At 35.8% G+C, this 20,529-nt stretch overlaps 4 protein-coding genes across 7 annotated transcripts in view; 3 read left to right on the top strand and 1 right to left on the bottom strand.

Annotated features, from left to right (window-relative positions):
* The window catches only part of LOC107036085 (histone deacetylase complex subunit SAP130-A), a 6,758-nt gene extending 4,907 nt beyond the window's left edge, over nucleotides 1–1,851 (top strand). For both annotated transcript variants that reach the window (XM_015253822.1, XM_015253821.1), the window contains exons 4-5: nucleotides 754–947; nucleotides 1,304–1,851. In XM_015253822.1, coding sequence (XP_015109308.1) covers nucleotides 754–947; nucleotides 1,304–1,552 — 443 coding nt within the window. In that variant the 3' untranslated portion in view covers nucleotides 1,553–1,851. The remainder of the gene's footprint in view (nucleotides 1–753; nucleotides 948–1,303) is intronic.
* A 275-nt stretch (nucleotides 1,852–2,126) lies between these two features.
* On the top strand, nucleotides 2,127–5,273 carry LOC107036083 (dynein assembly factor 3, axonemal homolog). Its single transcript, XM_015253818.1, has 5 exons — nucleotides 2,127–2,358; nucleotides 2,746–2,935; nucleotides 3,237–3,587; nucleotides 4,087–4,324; nucleotides 4,876–5,273. The coding sequence occupies exons 1-5, from the start codon at nucleotides 2,127–2,129 to the stop codon at nucleotides 5,173–5,175; spliced, it is 1,311 nt and encodes a 436-aa protein (XP_015109304.1). The 3' UTR covers nucleotides 5,176–5,273.
* Nucleotides 5,195–11,708, bottom strand: LOC107036084 (cysteine protease ATG4B). 2 transcript variants are annotated; one of them, XM_015253819.1, is made up of 10 exons: nucleotides 11,534–11,708; nucleotides 10,024–10,179; nucleotides 8,924–9,094; nucleotides 8,656–8,833; nucleotides 8,008–8,087; nucleotides 7,149–7,303; nucleotides 6,757–6,835; nucleotides 6,530–6,684; nucleotides 5,900–6,071; nucleotides 5,195–5,425 (listed from the first exon to the last, which is right to left on the bottom strand). In XM_015253819.1, exons 2-10 carry the CDS (start codon nucleotides 10,124–10,126, stop codon nucleotides 5,358–5,360), a joined length of 1,161 nt encoding a protein of 386 aa, XP_015109305.1. In that variant the 5' UTR covers nucleotides 10,127–10,179; nucleotides 11,534–11,708; the 3' UTR covers nucleotides 5,195–5,357. The 2 variants fall into 2 exon arrangements, with proteins under 2 accessions (XP_015109305.1, XP_015109306.1); XM_015253820.1 differs by lacking the exon at nucleotides 11,534–11,708 and having other exon boundaries at nucleotides 8,924–9,012; nucleotides 10,024–10,112.
* Nucleotides 11,709–11,785: 77 nt separating this feature from the next.
* LOC107036030 (hypoxia-inducible factor 1-alpha) overlaps nucleotides 11,786–20,529 on the top strand; it is a 42,815-nt gene continuing 34,071 nt past the window's right edge. The window contains exon 1 of one of the 2 annotated variants that reach the window (XM_015253738.1): nucleotides 11,786–12,224. In XM_015253738.1, the coding sequence (XP_015109224.1) occupies nucleotides 12,187–12,224 (38 nt within the window). In that variant the 5' untranslated portion in view covers nucleotides 11,786–12,186. Of the gene's footprint in view, nucleotides 12,225–13,485; nucleotides 13,519–20,529 lie in introns of those variants that run through there. The other variant, XM_015253739.1, reaches the window with a different exon arrangement.

Genomic DNA, 20,529 nt, shown 5'->3' with positions numbered 1-20,529 from the left:
GGGGGTGAGGGCCATGAGGGTCGCAAGGAGCGAGTATGAGTTCTTCATCATTAAAGAATAATATTCATCATCAAAGCCGTATTAATAACGTTATTAATGACCTAATTTACTTTGTTAATTAGTGAGATGAGCAGAATATTTTTTTCTATTTGTGAATCAATAGGGAGCAAAATGTAAACTTTTCAGAAGGGCTGAGGAGGGTTTTATAAGGGCCATGAGGGTCACAAGGACCGAATATGAATTAAAGTTCTTTATCATTAAAATAATATTAATCATCAAAACCGTATTAATAACCTTATTAATTAATGAATTAAATTAGTAGGGATGAGCAGATTTTTCTATTTGAGTTTTTTCTATTTGGATTTTTTTCTATTTGTGAATCAATAGGGAGTAAAATGTAAACTTTTCAGAAGGGCTGAGGAGGGTTTTATGAGGGCCATGAGGGTCGCAAGGATCAAATAAGAGTCAAGAGTATGAGCAAATTTAGAGACGAATTCTTTCATTTAAATTAGTAATGTAGAATTAATTGGTTAAAAATAAGTTATTAGGTCTTTATCATTGACAAATAATATTAATTCCCAAAACATTACCATTTAGTAATTAATTAATATTAATTGCCAAACTCATGAGGGCTTTATAAGGGTATGAGGGTCACAAGAATCAAATAAGATTTAAAGCTTGAAATTTAGATCATTTGAGGCCATGACGATATGTTGTTGAGACTTTGGGGTAATTTTTGTTTGTGTTTTTTAGATTCTTCGTGGAAGAACAGGTGGGGAGGAAGACTGCATCATTTCAGGAGGCCTGGCGATGTCCGGCCGAAGGAGGAGAGGAGACCTACTGTCGCTGAAATTGCTCAGCAGAAGTTTGTTCTTCAGAAGATCAATGGGTGGAAGGTTTATCAGCTCACAGCGCAGATGGAGGACCTTGCGGAGTTGGAGAAACAGGTGAAAATGGTTTTGAAGGATCACTCAATTAGTTCATTATTGCAGTGGTAAAATGAGGAAAAAGGGAATTTTATAATTTGAAGATCAGTTTTTCTTTTTTTTTTTAGATCGAATATTTTCCACGGGAATTTTTTCATGTGAAGAAAGTTGACAAAGATTTCAGAGATTTTATTATAACGTCGAAATTTCTGTTTGAAGATTGACTTGAAGGGAAATTCATATTGAGCTAATTTTTTTACCAATATTTTTAGATCGATGGGGAATTCACTAAAAAATGAATTAATGGATTAACATAAATTAAATTAAATTAATATTGCTTTCCATGTGAAAATTGACGGAATTAATTTTTTTTTCAGGTGCATGAGAAATTGAAATCCACTCTCCTAATGCTAGAGTCTCAACAGCCCACAAAGAATCGCCAAGACGACGGTATCGAGCGTGCAAATGAATTAATCAAAGGAAATATGCAGAGAAGTAGTTTAATAAGTGAAGGTATGAGTGAAGCGAGGACTCAACTTATCGCGATATTCCAACACAAGGATCACGTGAGTGATATGTTGCAGCGTTGTGGTAACAAACGATCGCAAAAAAAGCGTGACAAATGAATGGAATTAGTGGACTCTTCGGGGTTCTCCAAGAAGTCAAACTTTGGGGTTTCAGAGACTAAATATTTATATCTTTCAGTGTTTTTTTAAGTCATGCAGAGAATAGATTATATTCGATTAATACAAAATGTTTTCCAGCACCTCGTGGTTTCATTACTCCACACTATTTCTACTTCATAATGTAAGAATTAGCTAATTAATTAATTGTTAATTATTTTTGTAATGACGAAAATTTTTTCACAAATTGGAAAAATATTTTTTTTGCTTTAGAAAAATCGCAATATCTCCGAGACTATTGGGTTAATCGAAAAATGGCATATGATATTTTTTTTAGAGAATTAAATTTCCCACAGAAAAGTGCTTATGACTTTTTTTGCTAGACCTAATGGTTCTCGAGATATTTGAAGTTTTCTTGAGGATGAAAATGAAGAAAAAATTTGCTGACTGGAATAAATTAGTGGATAAGGACTGGTTGCTAGGGAAACGTAATTTCTGTTTACAATTGATTCGTCAGGAGGTGCACAGACTTGAAACAGTGTTTTTGTGGTTAATTTAATTGATTATTTGATTAAAAATGTTGTGGGGAGGGAGTCCACCTGTGGATTTCTCGTCTGAACTCGAGAAAAACAGTGATAATCCCCTGGAGATCTTGATAATTGGGGCTTGTGATGCCAGGCACATCATCAAGACCCTCTCGTCTCTGGAGAGAACGTCGACACGAGTGAGGTTTCACGCCATGGAGGCGACCCTCGAGGACATTGCGAGGTCTATTCTTCTTATTAACATCTCGTTAGAGAAAAAATTGGGTAAATTATTGCGTACTCTTTTCGTAATTCCAGTTCTACATGATTTTTTTTCATTTCTGGATATGAGAATTGAATGCGAAATACTAGAGATGCATTTTTCATCTCGATAAATGGGGGAGAATTAATTAGTTATAGACCTAATTATCATGTTTTTGATCATTTAAAAAAATTATAAAAAGGGAAGAGATATTTTTTTGTAGAAAAATCTATAGAATATTAAGGAAACAATTGTCTTTTGATTAGATCAAGAGTCACTGATCTTTTTAATGATGATTTACTCAATTTCGTTAATTACAATTAATCAAATTGATTGTAATTTAATCGAGTCAATTAATTAATCATTTTAATTAATTAATTGTTGATTTTAAAAAATTGTTTGAATGAAAGGGTTTCAGGAAGCAAGTCGATATTTTCTCGAAGTCCTGGGAAATACCCTGATCACCCCAGGAACAGCGAAATATCTAATTAAAACGATAAAGCGATTGATTGACGTAATTACCCAGACGTACCCCTGTCCCTGGTTGAGTCTGGAGGGGTTAAAGTACAGGGACAGAGATGGTATCGAGGCAATCTTCAAGTAAGTCTTCAAAAAGACATTTTCTCTTCGCTAAAAAAAAATCAGAAGCAAAGCGGTAAAACTATTCAAGTCGATTTTGACCAATAGTCATTTTTCAACGAATATCTCGGAATCTAAAGGAGATAGCAAAATTTTTATGGGAACCTTTTTTGTAGCCCTCAATTTGCTCTATAAAAAAGGTCATTACAAAATTTTCGTTATCTCCCTTAGATTCGGAGATATTCCTGAAAAACTCAGGTGAGACTGAATTGAAAAACATTTTCTCTGCATTTAAACAAAATGAGAAAATTGTTTCGGAAAGGTTTTGGGTGAGAGCTCTCTGCGAAGGTGTTCCCATCGTCGAGTACTGGGACAAGAGGGTCCGAGACTCTCTGAAGACCCGTTACGACTATCGGGATGGGGTCTTCGACTGGGATTACCACATGGTGCTCATGTCGACGGGGCTGAAGTACCTGACGATTCGGGAGTACAAATTCTGGAGGAGTAACGGCGTTGCTTTCACGTGGATCGAGACCGATCCCACGAGGAGTAATCCCACTTTGCTGAGTGGAATTCATGCTGTGGGACAGGGGTTCATTCATTACGCGTACAAGGGGGATATCAGAAATGGGCCCTATTTCACGTGGTCACTGGATGATCTCAACAGAAATCCGTAATGTTTTCACAATTATTTGAAATTGCATGAAATTTTTTCATTCGATTGAATGACGAACTGCGAAAATTGTATTTTATTTTACGAAGAATATTATTATTTATTTAATTAAATAAATAATGATATTATTATTGATAATAATAATTACAGAATTTTGAGAATTATTTTTTAAAATTTACTCTTTGGTGTTGCGAACGTTTTCTTTGTTTTACACTTATATATATTTCAATAACGTCAATTATATAAAATTTCTTCTAAATTCGTAATTTAATTTAATTTTAACTCCGTTTTAATGAGTGACGTGTCAGTTTTCCATATTTGATTATTTAAATTGTTAATTGTTATTCTTGAAGGAAATGGAAAGATATTTTATGCAGAAAATGTCTTTACATTTTGTTCTCTGCATGGAAATTCGTTCAGTGAATTCGTAAATTGGTTTTGACGTGTGAAAAATCATTCATGAAATTCTGTGTGACGCAACGCAAATGGGATCTTCCAGCAAGCTGAGGGCCACTGACGTGGCCGAGGGTCAGGTCCTCAAAGCGATTTATCAGATTAGAAACAGGGAAGAGTGCCCAGACAATTTTATCGCTGCCCACAGGGATGAATCCCTCGTTCACGCGACTCTAATGGCTCAAATGCCGGATTCTGGGGCGGAGTACGAGTCCTGGGAGTACAGAGATTATTCCAAGAGGGGGGAGGAAGATTGCCCCTGGGTCGACATCTCAGATAACATCGTAATATATTTTTTTCTCTATTCTTTTCTTTGCCTTTTTCTCATTTGTGGGTGAAACGAAAAAACTTTTTCGTTTCTTGAGGAGTAAGTTTGACAAATAATTTTTTTTCGCATGGTTTTCCCCCAGGAATCTGATTTTTTAAGTTCATTTATCAGCGAAATAATTTATTAATTTCTTAACTATTTCCCTAATTTCGATGGATCGATTTTATTTTGAAAACCTTGGGTTCGTAAATGAAGTTTACACCTAAAATTAGAACAAAATTTTTTTTGACCAATGAATTCCAAAATGCATCATCTCCCTCATTTTTTACAATAAAGAAACGAAAATTAGTGATTATATTGAAAAAACTGTTTTTAAAAATTAGTACCTTGGGAATTATTTTTAAATTGAATGTTTCATTTAAAGTGATAAAAAAATGTTTTATTTGAAAAAGCTATTGTTCTTGAATAAAAATTAATTTGTGGTGACAAAATGCAATATCTTTTGGAGAAATTCAACCTGAGAACACTTGAAAATTGCTTGCCACCCCTAATATTTCAATTTTCTAGGTGAACTTCAACCCTGCGTGGTACATAGAAAAATACAAAAATAAACCAGAGTTCAACGAGAAGTTCGACATCACCTTCATAGCGAATAACATCACGAATCAAATTCCCAACATAATTCCCTGGGTGAAAAGAAAAGGACTCGTTATGATCGAGTCTCGACAATTCATGACAGAACTGTCCAAGGAAGACCACGAGAAATTTTCCAACGATCTGAAACAATTAACTGAAGCCTCTAAATTAAAACAAATCGAACCCATCGTCGAACCTCTCGAGAACATCCTGCGATACACCAAAGATTGAAATAAAATTGAACAAAGAATAAAATGAGAAATAATTTTAATTCTACAAACGACAAGTGATGTAATCGTAATAAGCAATATACTATATTAAAAACGTGAGCCTCGGAGGTTTGGAGTATTTACAAATATAAGGGGTATTTATTTAATAGCGAATTGTTTATAAGACATTTTTTGGATTCATCGTTAACCGAGCAGCTCAAAGTCCTCGTCTGACGTGTCGTACTGTCGTTCTAACTTTTCAAAACCTAAAACTGGAGAAGAATATGATAATTAATCACCAAAAGAGACAATGAGCGAATTTAAGAGAAAATGTCAAAATATGTTTTTACCTTCTTTAATTCATTTTTAATTTTTTCAAAATTTATAAAGTCTTGAAAATAATGAGATTAAAATAAAAAGCCATCTTAATAACTTTTTAAGGGGTTTCTAAAACTATATCTAAAACTTTCTAAAACTTTTTCTAAAATCATTCATCAGATGTTTTTACTTTTCTCATTAATTTTTATTTTTAAGTTCTCGAAAATAATGAGAATAAAATGAAAAGGCCTTTCGATAATTTTTTTTAAAGGATTGTTTTTTCAGATAAAGATCAGATCTAGTTTATTATTTGTCTTGGAAACGAAAATATTGTCGTAATTATTACAGTTTAAATGAAGAACTCGACGATTTTAGAAGAGGTAAAGACGTTCAATGAAAATAATGAAATAATAATTTTGTTTTTTTACCATTTGAGGATGTGATTCCCAAGGCCTCAGTAGCAACGTCATCCAGGGGTGACCAGTGAGCTGGACGTTCAGCGCAAAGTTCAAAAAGTGGTTGTTTCTCAGGTGTTATCAACTCACTCTGCATTGATCTGCACAGAGACTTGAATTCCTTCTCAGTAGCACAGAAAAAGCACTGCAAATCCCAATTGACCAATTAAAAAGAGTGACTGTCACCCAGAAATTATAATTGTTCATCCACCCATTATAAAATTCCGTAAGAAATTCCGTAAAGTGATAAAAGAAATCAATTTAAATACCAAAAATTATAAAACTATTTGATGAATTCCTCAATCTCCTCAAAGGAAAAAAGTTTATCATATAAAACAATCATTTGATTCTTCAAACGTCGCTTAAATTCTCCAATGAACAATTGTTGATCCAAAGTTTCATTTAATTTGTTAATTTCTGTTGAATGCCATGAAAACAGCTCTCATTCAAAAATTGAATTGATTTGTCTTCAATTTTTTTGTCAATTCTAATTTACCTTTCCATTAAAAAATATATATATATTATTATTTGTTTTTTATTGTTTTTGAAATCAGCAAATGATCTTAAACAATTTGATACGAAAAATATGACGAATTGACTCACGAGAGCAACAGAAGGATCGATCCCAGTAATTGGTATTCTGCTCGCTGTCTTGCAGTGGTACGTTCGGTCGAGCTCCACCTCCTCCTCCTGAATCTTCTGATCGACACATCCATATCTCTGAGTCGTGTGGGGATCCAGGAATATCACTTGATCACCTGAATTAATAGATCAGTCTATTACTGCCCTAAAATATTGACGATGAGCTCGACTGGTCGACGTTTACGTACCAACACATCCTATGAAGTACAGAGCGAGGTTTGGCTTGCCCCCAATGACGCCCAGTGACTGTGGGAGCTTGAAAGACGTCTGGAATAATTAAAAATTGAATTGAAAACATTTATTATTTCCTGGGATATAAAATCCCCTGAGGGCAATCCATTGTTTACAATTATTAATCTTTATGTAAAACTAAAATTAATGTGTATTCAAGATTAAGATCTTCGTAACTAAAATTAATTGGAAGCATTTTTATCTTCATCTAGTCAATTTCTATCAAATTTTCTGGTTTTGTTTTGTTCATTTTCATATTTTCACTTTTACATAATTATTTGTTGAATGGATGAAATAAGTCTGTTGGTTAGGCTATTGCGGGGCCTTTTCAACTGGAATTTTCGCTTACTTTGAGGCCATTGATGTAGACGGGATTGATGTCACTCAGGCCAAGGCGCAGCGGTATCAACAACAACAGTGGTTTCCACTGACTGGAGACCCTCAAAGGCTCCTCTCCGTCCAGCTCTTCAGCTGGTGCTGCACCCTCGACTCGGCACTGCCTCACTGTGAGTTCAAGCCTCCATTTAATGATTTTTTAATGACGCCATTGGAAATTAGGTTTTTGGAACAGAAGATATTTATTTGACTTTACTACGATTTTTTGAAGAGGTAAAAATTTAATAATTGCTTCCCTATTTTAATCTATTTTCCTGGGTCATCTTTGATTCTACCGTTTCGTCTCGTAAGTGAAAAGAGAAGGCTTATCGTCACTCAACACCGAGATAATTAAACATGAATCTCGTTCCAGTATTAATTATAGAAACAACTGGAATTTTATTTTCTTTGAAAATTATTGATGTTATTATGGAAATTTTGGCGAAAGTCGACTTTCCCCCCGAAAAAAACCTAAATATGGCACTTTGGCTCCGGATGAAAAAAAAAATTTATTTCGACATTTGTCGCGCCTCCACGCGTTTCATTGCCATCAAAATCGTTCAAAAATACAGAATCAGCCTTCACTTGGCGAAAAAATTCGATTTTGGCGAAAGTCGACTTTCCCAAATTCGAAGATGAAATAAATTTTTCATTTCGGTTGTCACAACTCATGAGAATTAAATTTTGCTCACATAACATTAATTAATATTATAATGAAAAACTCTTAATGGGTAATGAGAAATGAATTCCAGAGAAATCGAAATGAAGAATTTGGTGAATTATTTTAATTTTTTTTTGTGAAAATATTGTGAATTGATTTGGGAGGTACTCACGAACGTCATTTATTATCAACGTGTTGTCGAGAGCCACGTGGATCGTTATCGAACTCCAATCATCGTAAACTACTAATTTTCTGCGAACAAAAGGGTGAAAGAAGAATTAGAGTGAGCGATTATGATGAAGAGGATGCAACGAAATGTTTCGAATGGAATATTCTGGAAATATCTCAGAAACTGCTGGATTTTTAAATCCTTCAGGAAAATAGCAAACGAGCTTGTTTGTGGCTAGAAAATTTCTAATACAAAATGTCTTCTGATATTCATAAGAAAAATCGAAAATTTAAATAAAAACTCAATTTTTTAATGAATTGAATACACTAATTGTCGAAAAAAATTGATAAAATTAAGAATTCAATATTTTGATGAATTGGAAAAACAGAATTATCAAAAAAAATTGATTAATCACAGAGAAAAGGTTATTAAGAAATTAATTACCGGAAAAAAAATGTAAAAACAGTAATGTGTCAAGACCAGTTATTTTAAGGATAATTTAATACAAAAAATAATTAATTTTTTCAATCGGAGAGAAAAAAAACAGTTTTTTAATAAATTGAAAAAATTGAAAAAATTAATTTCCGAATAAATTTCAATCAGTTAAAACCAGTAATTTTAGAGATTATCTATTGATGATCCACAACTTACTTTAAAACTTGGGCAATCGTATTGGGACCGAACCACTGTCCAACCTCTTTGCCCTCAGAGGCTCCCATGAGTGCAATCAGATGGATAGAAAATGGTGCAGTTCGTTTATCCTCGAATTTATTCAGTATCTTTAAGTATGTGCTGTCCCTGGTTTGAGGAGTCCATTGCCAGTCCCTTCCTGTCGCCACAAAGATGCAAAAACCGATAGAAATGGGGGTGAATTAACAGAACTGGAGGACTTGATGGTAATTTAGGAGGAGAGACGAACCTAAATGTAAGGCAACGAGAGCCTGGGCGAGAACCATCTGTCCACACCTGAGCATACACCCCCATCCTTTATCCGATGTAAATGTCGAGCTACCGCCACCAATAGGTACAAAACCCTTACGATAAGTAAACCACAGCTTCGATCGTATGTCTCTACGTATTATATCTAACTCTAAAAAATCAAAATAAGTTTTTCGTCTATAAAGGAATAAGCATCAGCTCCTGCTCTCACTCAAGTAATTACTCTTCAATTTTTCATTTATTTAAAATGATAAAGTGGAGTGGAGTCGTCGATCAGGACCGATCAACTCGAATAAATCAGGTTTTGATGAATTTTGCGATTACACTGAGGGATAAGTTGGAGCTAAAATTATCTAGAAATCTCAAAAAATCTAAAATGAATGAAAAATACAAATAAAAATGACATGTCTTGCAATGAATAATTTTTTTTGGAACTACTAAATCGATTTCATTTTATTCAGATTGAATCTATTTCTGTGATATTTTTTTTGTCTCGAGATAATCTTCAAATGATCAGCACTTGATTTTATTAATTTTTTGTAATTTTGGACTTGCGATTTTGTTTAGTTCAACATTTATTGGAGAGAATATTTTTCTTTTCTGTACACAGAAAAGTGTTTTTGAGTAAATGACATTTCTTGCTTGCAATGAGTAAAATTTTTTTGGAACACTAAATCCGTTTTTTTTTTATTTAGACGGAATCTATTTTTGTGATATTTTTTTTGTCTCAAGATAATCTTTATGATCAGCCCTTGATTTTTTTTGTAATTTTGCGATTTTTCTTGTTCAAGTAAGACTTATTCGAGAGAATGTATTTTTTTATTCTCACTACAGAGCAAAATGTTTTTGAGTAAAAAATACTTTTTGTGGAGGATATCTTGATATTTTTTCAGTAAATATTTACGCTTGTGGATGCGAAACAATTCCCTCTAGATTTTAATAAATGATTTCTCATGGATATGTTCGAGAAAAAAATTATATATCCCTTAGGTGAGACGACATCAAAGGGCATGGGGGGCTGAGAATGAACTCATCCCATTCGATTACTCCACTCCAAAAGTAGGAGAGGCAAACCCCCACCTTTGATTGCGTTATATCTCCTCCCCAGAATCCAGACAGGCTCCTGAGTCTGAGGGATATCGTCAGGCTCGTCGGACACATTCTGAGTGAACAGACTGTCCATCGTTAAAGCCTCCTAACGTCAGCCCGCAAAACCGTCCCTGAACTTTGGTTTATCTGCACAAGGAAGAAAACAATGTCGGGGACATGATTTTCACTGATTTTCAGGAATTTATTTCAAACTACCGGACTTCGATTTCCGCTCGCTTCGCTCGCCAACCCCCATATGATCCCCATATGACCTCCATAATCATTATTCTGGCCCTTAATTTGACCCTCGTGACCCTCATTATACCCCTCGTGACTCTTAATTTAGGAATCTTAATTTCGGAAATCAAATTTTCATCACCAGAAGTCGATTTGGATTATTATAATATAGAGAGACATAGAGACCCTTATTTTGACCCTTGTGATCCTTAGTTTTGACCCCCATGACCAAAAAATGCATTCTTAAATTACCAATCACCAAAACAACCCACAATTCTCATGAAAAACTAAATAAATTGTTGTCTTAAAAAAAATGCGACGATTCATTGACAATCCACTGGAGCAATTGAAATTGTCAACCCTCATTCTCACACACCAAAAAATGCATTTTTAAATTACCAACCACCAAAATAACCCACAATCCTCTTCAAAACCTCCCCTCAAATAACACCATTCCTCATTTCCGTAAAAACTCCTCAAAAATTCGAGAATATCCCCATATTCTCCCTAAACCCGAATGAAAGAAATAAATAAATTGTTGTCATAAAAAAAATGCGATGATTCATTGACAATCCACTGGACCAATTGAAATTGTCAATCCTCATTCTCACACACCAAAAAATGCATTCTTAAATTACCAATCACCAAAACAACCCACAATCCTCTTCAAACCCTCCCCTCAAATAACACCATTCCTCATTTCCGTAAAAACCCCTCAAAAATTCGAGACTATCCCCATATTCCCCCTAAACCCGAATGACAAATAAATAAATTGTTGTCTTAAAAAAAATGCGATGATTCATTGACAATCCACTGGAGCAATTGAAATTGTCGACCCTCATTCTCACACACCAAAAAATGCATTCTTAAATTACCAACCACCAAAACAACCCACAATCCTCTTCAAAACCTCCCCTCAAATAACACCATTCCTCATTTCCGTAAAAACCCCTCAAAAATTCGAGAATATCCCCATATTCCCCCTAAACCCGAATGAAATAAATAAATAAATTGTTGTCATAAAAAAAATGCGATGATTCATTGACTGACAATCCCCTGAAACAATTGAACTTCCCACCCCTCATTCCGCAACACCAAAACTACATCCTTAAACTACCAATCACCAAAACAACCCAAAATTCTCATGAAAACCTCCCCAAAAACACCTCCCCCATTGCCGCTGCAACACCCCGCACCCCGAACCCTCAAAACCCCGTCAAAACCCCCAAAAAATTCTAGGTTATCCCCACATCACCCCACTTACATCAACAAAGGCGCCTCGATCCAACGAAGAATGTCTCATCCTCGCGAAAAATGAGAGAACCCCCAAAAATCCTCAACAAGTGTCTTCCCAACGCACATCCACAATAATGAAAATGACAACAAAACTCCGAATTGACAGCAAGAACCGAGAAAACAGAAGACCCCCCATCGGTGGCGCTGCGATCGCCGCCCCCCCGACCCCCTCGAGACCCGTGCGACGTCGTCTGCGTCACACTTCCCCTTTGTCCATCGCCGCGCATTGGCCCTCAGTCCGCGACCCATGGAACGCAGCCCGTGCGAGTGATCGTTCGTGTCTCTTCGTTAAAAAATTGTGAAAGTGTCGAAAATAATCGTAAAAAGTCTCGAGAATCGATGAATTACGTGGTACATCCTCATCGCGAACTAGAACGTGAAAGTGATGAGTAAAATGCGCGCGTGTATGGCCGTTAAACCGCTTGTAATTACTCCGCTAATTGATAATCCCCAGTTTTTCAATTCTTCGTCGAATTGAAGCACCAGACTGCGGATTTTTCCGAGTGAATCGAGTGTTTTCAGTGGGAAGGGGAATTAATTTGTGGCTGCTGAGTGGTTTGGGCCCGCTGGAGGTGCTGGAGAGGTTATCAACGAGGAGAATTGGGGCTTTTCTCGCGAAAAATGGACGGAAAACCGAAGAAACCGAAGGAGAAGAGGAGGTGAGTGCGGGCCTCATCGGTTTGGGGTCCTTATTTATTTTATTTGTTTGGCTTTGGGGCTCTCGGGGCTTCGCGGGACATTCTCGCGGCTGATGCAAGCCTCTGGATACCCAGAATAACTCGGGGTTCTGTTGATGCGATTAAGAGCGGGTCTAATGAGTTTTTTTCGTGGTGAAAACTAGTTATGGGAGATTCTTGTGGCATTTTTGAGTTTTTTTTTCTTTGTGTTCGGACACTGGGTGGTACTACTGAGGGCGCCTGGATCACTCGTTTTGGAGTGGGAGGAATGGGAGAATTGATGGAAGTGGATGGGAGTTTTGGAGACGACAAGATGAGGTGAGGATTTTTCAAATTAATTTCGAGGTTTCGGTCTGAGTTTTGAGGGAAGGAATAACAAATTGATGTGCTAGAACCTTGACAGGGAAACGTGACATGGGGTCGACAGAAAAATTGAGAGAAAAACTCAAAGTTGATATTTTGCTCCGAAAATTCCTTTTGTGATTTTTCCGATTGCTAAAGGTTTTTGCTGGTTTATGGGATTTTCTTCTAGATTCTACGACTCTCAGTGATTCCAAACATTTTTGATTTCGAGTGGCATTTGTCTTTTGGATAGAGTGCTGAGCTAGATATTCCAAAGAATTGATTGGGAGCTGATTTTATTAGAAATCAGTGCTCTTGCGGGATTTTGAGTCTGTTTTTGCCTTTGTGTTTGGTGGCCACTGGGTGGTACTGAGGACGTCTAGACACTCGTTTTGGAGTGGAGGAATGAGAGAATTGATGGAAGTGGATGGGAGTTTTGGAGACGACAAGATGAGGTGAGGATTTTTCAAATTAATTTCGAGGTTTCGGTCTGAGTTTTGAGGGAAGGAATAACAAATTGATGTGCTAGAACCTTGACAGGGAAACGTGACATGGGGTCGACAGAAAAATTGAGAGAAAAACTCAAAGTTGATATTTTGCTCCGAAAATTCCTTTTGTGATTTTTCCGATTGCTAAAGGTTTTTGCTGGTTTATGGGATTTTCTTCTAGATTCTACGACTCTCAGTGATTCCAAACATTTTTTATTTCGAGTGGCATTTGTCTTTTGGATAGAGTGCTGAGCTAGATATTCCAAAGAATTGATTGGGAGCTGATTTTATTAGAAATCAGTGCTCTTGCGGGATTTTGAGTCTGTTTTTGCCTTTGTGTTTGGTGGCCACTGGGTGGTACTGAGGACGTCTAGACACTCGTTTTGGAGTGGAGGAATGAGAGAATTGATGGAAGTGGATGGGAGTTTTGGAGACGACAAGATGAGGTGAGGATTTTTCAAATTAATTTCGAGGTTTCGGTCTGAGTTTTGAGGGAAGGAATAACAAATTGATGTGCTAGAACCTTGACAGGGAAACGTGACATGGGGTCGACAGAAAAATTGAGAGAAAAACTCAAAGTTGATATTTTGCTCCGAAAATTCCTTTTGTGATTTTTCCGATTGCTAAAGGTTTTTGCTGGTTTATGGGATTTTCTTCTAGATTCTACGACTCTCAGTGATTCCAAACATTTTTTATTTCGAGTGGCATTCGTCTTTTGGATAGAGTGCTGAGCTAGATATTCCAAAGAATTGATTGGGAGCTAATTTTATTGGAAATCAATGTTCTTGTGGGATTTTCAAGTCGGTTTCTGTTTTTGTGTTTGGTGCGGGTACTGAGTGGTATTGATGGAGCCCAGGTCACTCGTTTTGGAGTGGAGGAATAGGAGAATTGATAGAAGTGGATGGGGATTTGAAGTTGATGAGATGAGGTGGGGCTTTTTCAAATTAATTTCGAACCCTGTTGGAGAAATTCAGCAGACTTTTCCGGAAAAAGACCTAGAATTAGATTTAAGGGGAAAAAGTCAATGGAATTTGAAGTTTCTCTGAAAATTCAAGTAAAGGCCCGATTTTTCAACGGCAGAAAGATGGAAATTTCATAATTTACTTGAATTTTCAAGTGGAATTTTCAAGTGGAAATGAGTTCTCAAAAATTATCAGCTGAATACCGTGTTGACTATATCAAGTAACAGTCGAATAGTGCAATTCCGTAGCGAAGTGGTAAAACGGTTCAAGTCGACTTATCTCCTAGTTGAGTTTTTGAGGAATATTTCCGAATCTAAGGAAGATAACGAAATTTTCGTAATTACATTTGTTGTAGCTCTCAATCGGCTCTACAAAAAAGGTTATAATAAAAATTTTGCTATCTCCCTCACATTCCGAGATATTCATTGAAAACTGGTCAATAGTGAAAATTGACTTGTACTGTTTTACCACTTCGCTACTGAATTCTATTGGCTGAAATTTGGATAAAAAAAATTCTCAAAGTCAAAATTCCTTGAAATTTTAGTGGAAACGTTACATCTTAAAAATTTCCAAAACTTTTACCGGAAATTTCAGTGGAAAATTTTCAACAGTGAAATTTGACGGTGAGGAGGGGGAGGTTGGATCTATTATTGGAGCTATTGGAGATATTGGAATATCGACATACTGGATGCACTGTCCGCATGAATGCCCTCCGCCTCCCCCCACCTCACCCCCAATTCACTGATCACAACTGCGCAATTCTATAACTCCATTAACTTCCTAATCTACGGAAATTAATGACACTAATGACCCCGAAAATGGAATGTGGAAGTGGAAATTGAAAATTCCTTCTTGGCACGAGCCTCGTGGATAGTTTCATCATCTTGATAATGAGTGTGTTTGATATGAGGAAATGAAACGGGTCACACCATTAACAAAAAATGTTTTCTTTACCTTTCCACCTAAAATCAAATTCAACATTTCCACCATTCGTGGAGTGATGCAACTATTGCACTTTTATTTTCGACCGTATTTACATTACACTGAGAGAAAAACAAACACGTTGTCAAACAAATCTTGTTTGGTCCAACAAAATCGCTAGTTGAAAATTGCCATTAATCATCAATATCGTAATGAAAAATAAATAATAGAAATTATTCATCTGCCGATCCCCAATCACAACAAAAAATCGCAAAATTTTATTTTTTATTATCGAAAAAAAAATTGAATAACTTTAAAAAAAACACAAACTTTGAAAAAAAAATCGAATAACTTTCGTAAATTAAATATATGTCCTACGACAAATCCGGACATTTCCCATAAATCCTGCGATCGATGTAATCCCCCAGAATTAAAAAATAGTATAAGAAGTATCACAGGGAGACCAAGAGCAAAAAAAAGAAATAAATTCACAACTATCAATTCGTCTCGCCGAGGCAAATTCTACGTCCGATTGAAAGACGTCAGAGAGTTTCTTGGAAGTTGCATCGTACATTATCTCCTCCCTAATTTTTATCGTTCAATTTTACGGACACATGAAACATTCATGCGAGCAGAGGACATCCCTTACATTCTAATATTTTCTCTTCATATTTTCACTTCCAATTCAATTTTTCTCTTATTCAATTTTTTTCCACTGAAATAGTGTTAATTTTCAACGAATTTGTGCTTCATCATTCATTATCTTTTTATTCATTTTTTATGGGTCTCGCAATGATTTGGTTACTCGGAATTCCGAAAAAAAAATCGCCCCAGGCGGAGAAATCAGGCTCCACAAGAGGCTTAATATTTTTTCTTCGCATCTGTTTCAAATGAAAGCCACAATTTTTCTCGGGTTTTATTAGTCAATCCCGAGAAATCGAGGGGCTCGGGGGATTAATGACATTCAGGGGCTCACGAAGGACGTGAAAACCAGGCTGGAGTACGTGACTGAGATGATGAAAATTGTGAACTGACTATATTTTAAACAGTACTAACGTCCCATGATTTTTTTTTATTTCAATTGATGAATTGATTAAACCCCCCTTCTGTTCTGCAGTCCAACACGCGGCGCATGAATGTACTGACATGTGTTGGTAATGACATCCACTATCTTGTCCGGAATTATTGGAATAGGGAACTTGCGTGGAGTTTAGGTTTTTTCGATTTCCCTCTTCACCTATTCTACGTAATCCATTAAGAGCTAAACGAGAAGAATTGTGGGGAAATATTGCCGGGAAATTCCTTGAAATTTTCATTCAGAATGAATAATGATGCGCAGATGAATAAATATTCAATCATTAAGAGGCTTCAGCCCCTGCTCGCTTTGCTCCCGAATTCCGAGGGGGGCTTCGACCCCTCGCTCGCTTCGCTCGCCTCCCACCCGTCGCTTAATTGATACATCCGATTCTCATCAGTTGTCTTGCTTTTTGCAATGAGAATGACTATAAACAATTAATTTAGTAGCAAAGTGGTAAAACGGTTCAAGTCGACTTATCTCCCAGTTGAGTTTTTGAGGAATATTTCCGAATCTAAGGGAGATGGCGAAATTTTCGTAATTACATTTGTTGTAGCTCTCAATCGGCTCTACAAAAAAGGTTATAACAAACATTTTGCTATCTCCCTTAGATCCCCAGATATTCATTGAAAACTGCCCAATAGTCAAAATTAACTTGTACCGTTTTACCACTTCGCTACTGAATTGAAAAGAGGAATTGAATCTGACTGAGAATAGAATAATTTACATCCTTTGAAAAATTGAGATTTTTGTTATTCACAAGAGGCTCCAATCAACGCCCTTTGTCGTGAGAGACCCCTTCATTTTTCCATTTATTAAACCCCAATATGACTTAATTTACAAAATTATTGCACAAAGAGAAATCCCTTGAACTCAATGTAGAGAATAACTCCGGAGTCAAATTCATTGGTGACGTTAGGTATCTATTAGGCTATCGCAGAATTAGGCCGAGTCCAAGGTATAAAAAATCCATTGCTTCAAATAACAAAATGAAAAGAGAATAAGAGAATTTTCCACACACATTGACCCTTGAACGCATCACTTCATGGGACCCAATTGTCGTCAGTTTGTTACGTGATCCACATAATCCCGAAGAAAAAGATTAAAAACGCATGCAAAATGGGTAATAACAGTTTGGAGGGTAGCGATTTGCGACATGGAGAGCATTTCGCGGAGTAAATTCTCGTGCACAGAACTAAAAACATCGGCCGGATGATAACCATCGAAGTCGGTATACAAAAAGTCTTGATAAAAAAATTATCTCTCGAGTAATTGTCTGTTAATTCCGTATTTATAGGCTAATCACTCCGATTCATCTCGGTGATCAGTGATTTTGAGGGAGAATGTCACTTTCAACGTCAAAATAAGGAAAATTGGGGTTTTGTTAAGTTAATTACAAGATTATCTCGATGATGAATAGCGCTACGAAAAAATGACAGGAGACCTTTTTTGTGGAGAATTCAATTTTCTACAAATATTGTTTTTTGACATTTTGTCGTAAAATCATTCATTACTGAGCAGCGATCGAAAAATGAGTAATAGCATGTTTTTTATTTATTTTTTAATCTCAAGTTTCGCCCTCAAATGATTAATTTTTCATTTATAAACATGAAAAATATTTCTCGTTAATTAATAGTTTTAATTCGGTAGCAAATTTTAATTGTTGATTGGTATGGCAATGAAGAATATCCAACCGTAATTATCTTTCAGTAACAAATTGAGAATCTTCAATTACGACGATTCATTAATACTCTACTGAAATAATTGGAAATACTCATTTATAAAATTATGAAAAATATTTTCTCTCTTTCTCTCTCTCCATACTCGTTAGTTAAATAGCACATAATTTTTGTTTTCTTCCTTGAATAATTATCATATTTTTTTGGAGTGAATTAATCATCGATTTATCTGGCGGCCTCGACTGCTCATTAATACATTTTTCCTTGCATTATGTTGTGATCCCGGTGATTGTTATTCGCGTGAATATCAGCCTTGAAAGACGTTCAGTGGAGATAAAAAATTGAACTGACTGGGGTAAATGAGATGCTACATTTGTTGCTGCACGCAACTAATAATTAGGCCCTAAGGCCTCCGCCGGATATTCGCGTTTTATTCCGTCGCTCGCAAATTCATCATCACCACGGGGGACATGCGGTTTTCAGTGAAAACAAAAACACAAGTTTTTTATTTTAAAAGTTCATTTGGCTTTGCGGAAATATTTTTGCGTGGGCTCAGGCACTTTTGATGACTCTCGATTTATGTTGGAATGACGTCGTTCGAATAATTATTAATTTTTATCAGGTGATAATTAACGGAGATGTTGGATTCACAATAATTTTTCAATTTAAAAATTTTGATGATAAATAATTATTCATCTTTGATAATTTTCAATATGAATTCTAGATTTGATGAGTAGAAAATTAATCCATAAAATTATCTTTTTATTCATTTATATTATTTATTTTAACAATAGTCTCTCATTCGACTGTTGATAACTTGTTTGCTGCTTTTTTCTTTGCGTAAAAATTTTGAAATAATTGTTCTTTAATCGGTAACAAACGATCGCATTGACCGTCTTACTTTCTCCATTCGTTCGAGGTATTGTCCAGGTTTTTTTCCAAGATTCCTTCTGGATTTTAGCCCTTAAAAATCGACACGTACTCACACAATTTTACAAATTATTATTCATCACGTATAATTTTTAAATATGAATTCCATCTTTAATGACAAGAAATTGATCCATCACATTATTTTTTTTAATAATTTCACCTGAAGGTTTTCATTCACATTAACTCCCATTAAAAATTCATTTCAAATGTAAAAAATCCACCTGTTCTGCTCCGTTTGACGACTCTATGTTCCCATTCATTCAACTAAAAATAATGTCAACAGCAGACATGTTGAAAACTCACAGACAGTCCCACCAATTCATCCACTCCAAAACACCAGAAAAACTTTCGCGCTGAAGTATCGAGGTCATCGATGTCGCTTCGATATTTTCACATGATCGGTTTGACGTAGTCAAGTGACGTCACTAGAATAGCACGAGGCACTTCTCTCCTCAGCTCATTGGCTAGAAGTTTCCCAGACAAGATATTTCACTCCCCCATCCTGACGATATTCAAGAAATGGGATATTGGGCGAGTGGCATGCACTGTTGGAGAACTTTTCAGGAGAATAATATAGAATTAATAAATGAAAAGCTGGCAAGGCCAAATTTTGATCAAGGAAACATTGAATTTGGAGTGTTGCAATAAAATTAGGGAGTTTTGAAATTTGAATTAAAAGAAAAAATCATGAAATGTCAAATTTCACTGTAAATGCAGGGAAATTCCAAATTTTTCAGCATCAGGAAAACAAAATTCTGCAGCTTATCTGAGATTTCAATGATAATACGAATATTCGGTGCCAAATTACGCGGAATTTCAAATTAATTTAAAATTTATGAATGTGTTTACCTGAATTTTTCTTATTTCTATCAATTTTCGTGGAATAATTCCATGGATTTTTTATTAAATTTTGAATTTTCAATGATGGTATTCCTTGAAACTTCAGTGGTTCTATAATGTGATAAAAATTTCCAAAGTATACCTGCAATTTTCTCCTGAATACCTGCGATAAGAGTCTCGGACTTTTCTGATAAGCAACAGTTCCACTGGAATTTCAAGGAATTTCTTCATTGAAAATTCACAATTTCATGGAATAATCTGTGGAAACTGTAAATTTCAGTTTAATTATTCCGCGAGTAGTAATGAAAAATGTGAAGAATCCAGAGAAATCTCTCTTTGATTCCCAATTCCTCTAAACTTTCAGAGAATTCCTCAAAAATTTCTAGAATTCTGAGAATTTTTAAAAAATTCCCTAAAAATTCAGTACTGAATATTCATTTTGACTGGAAGATTCATGTAAATTATGGAATTTCCGTTTTCCTGGGGCTGAAAAATTGAGGCTTTACTCGAATTTTCAGAGCAATTTGAAATTCCATTGGTTTTTTTTCCTTGAATCGAATTTAAGGATTTTTCCGGAAAATTCAGCCAAATTTTTTCAACAGTGCGGGGTTTTTTTACTCGCGTGGAGTTGGCGTCGGACTGGCCAACCATACGACTGAAAAAACCCCGAGGTCAGTACCTCGATATAGTACTGACATCTTTGTTACAAACTCGGGTCTTCAACTCGGGCTTTCAATTGAAGGGCTTTCAATCGAAAACCCGAGTTGAAAACCCGAGTTTGTAGCAGCGATGTCAGACAAGATATGAATGTTTTTTTGGGCTCAAATGAAAGAGCGGGTCGAGAAATGGCGTGCAGAAGTCTTTAAAGATGACAAATCTCTCTAAAGATGATGTCTGTTTTCAATTGAAAAGCGCAATTGTGACAACATTTTCCAGTGGGTTCTAGGAGTCTCCCCTGGTTCAACACCATCTTTAGAGGTCCTAGCACGCCATTTCTCGACCCGCTCTTTCGTTTGAGCTCAAAAAAACATTCATATCTTGTCTGACATC

The sequence above is a fragment of the Diachasma alloeum genome, unplaced genomic scaffold, assembly GCF_001412515.2.
Source record: "Diachasma alloeum isolate Michigan unplaced genomic scaffold, Dall2.0 Dall_scaffold_00203, whole genome shotgun sequence".
In the NCBI taxonomy this organism is placed as follows: domain Eukaryota; kingdom Metazoa; phylum Arthropoda; class Insecta; order Hymenoptera; family Braconidae; genus Diachasma; species Diachasma alloeum.
Note: the sequence above shows the minus strand (reverse complement) of the source record. Positions and strands in the feature narration are given on the sequence as shown.

Coding starts and splice junctions, on each gene's coding strand:
- LOC107036084 (XM_015253819.1), bottom strand. CDS start 10,126: ATGGACAGTCTGTTCACTCAGAATGTGTCCGACGAGCCTGACGATATC. Junction 6,072..6,529: donor TCGATCCTTCTGTTGCTCTC/GTGAGTCAATTC, acceptor TGGGATTTGCAG/TGCTTTTTCTGTGCTACTGA. Junction 5,426..5,899: donor GGGAATCACATCCTCAAATG/GTAAAAAAACAA, acceptor ATTCTTCTCCAG/TTTTAGGTTTTGAAAAGTTA.
- LOC107036083 (XM_015253818.1), top strand. CDS start 2,127: ATGTTGTGGGGAGGGAGTCCACCTGTGGATTTCTCGTCTGAACTCGAG. Junction 2,359..2,745: donor CTCGTTAGAGAAAAAATTGG/GTAAATTATTGC, acceptor TTTGAATGAAAG/GGTTTCAGGAAGCAAGTCGA. Junction 2,936..3,236: donor GGTATCGAGGCAATCTTCAA/GTAAGTCTTCAA, acceptor TGTTTCGGAAAG/GTTTTGGGTGAGAGCTCTCT.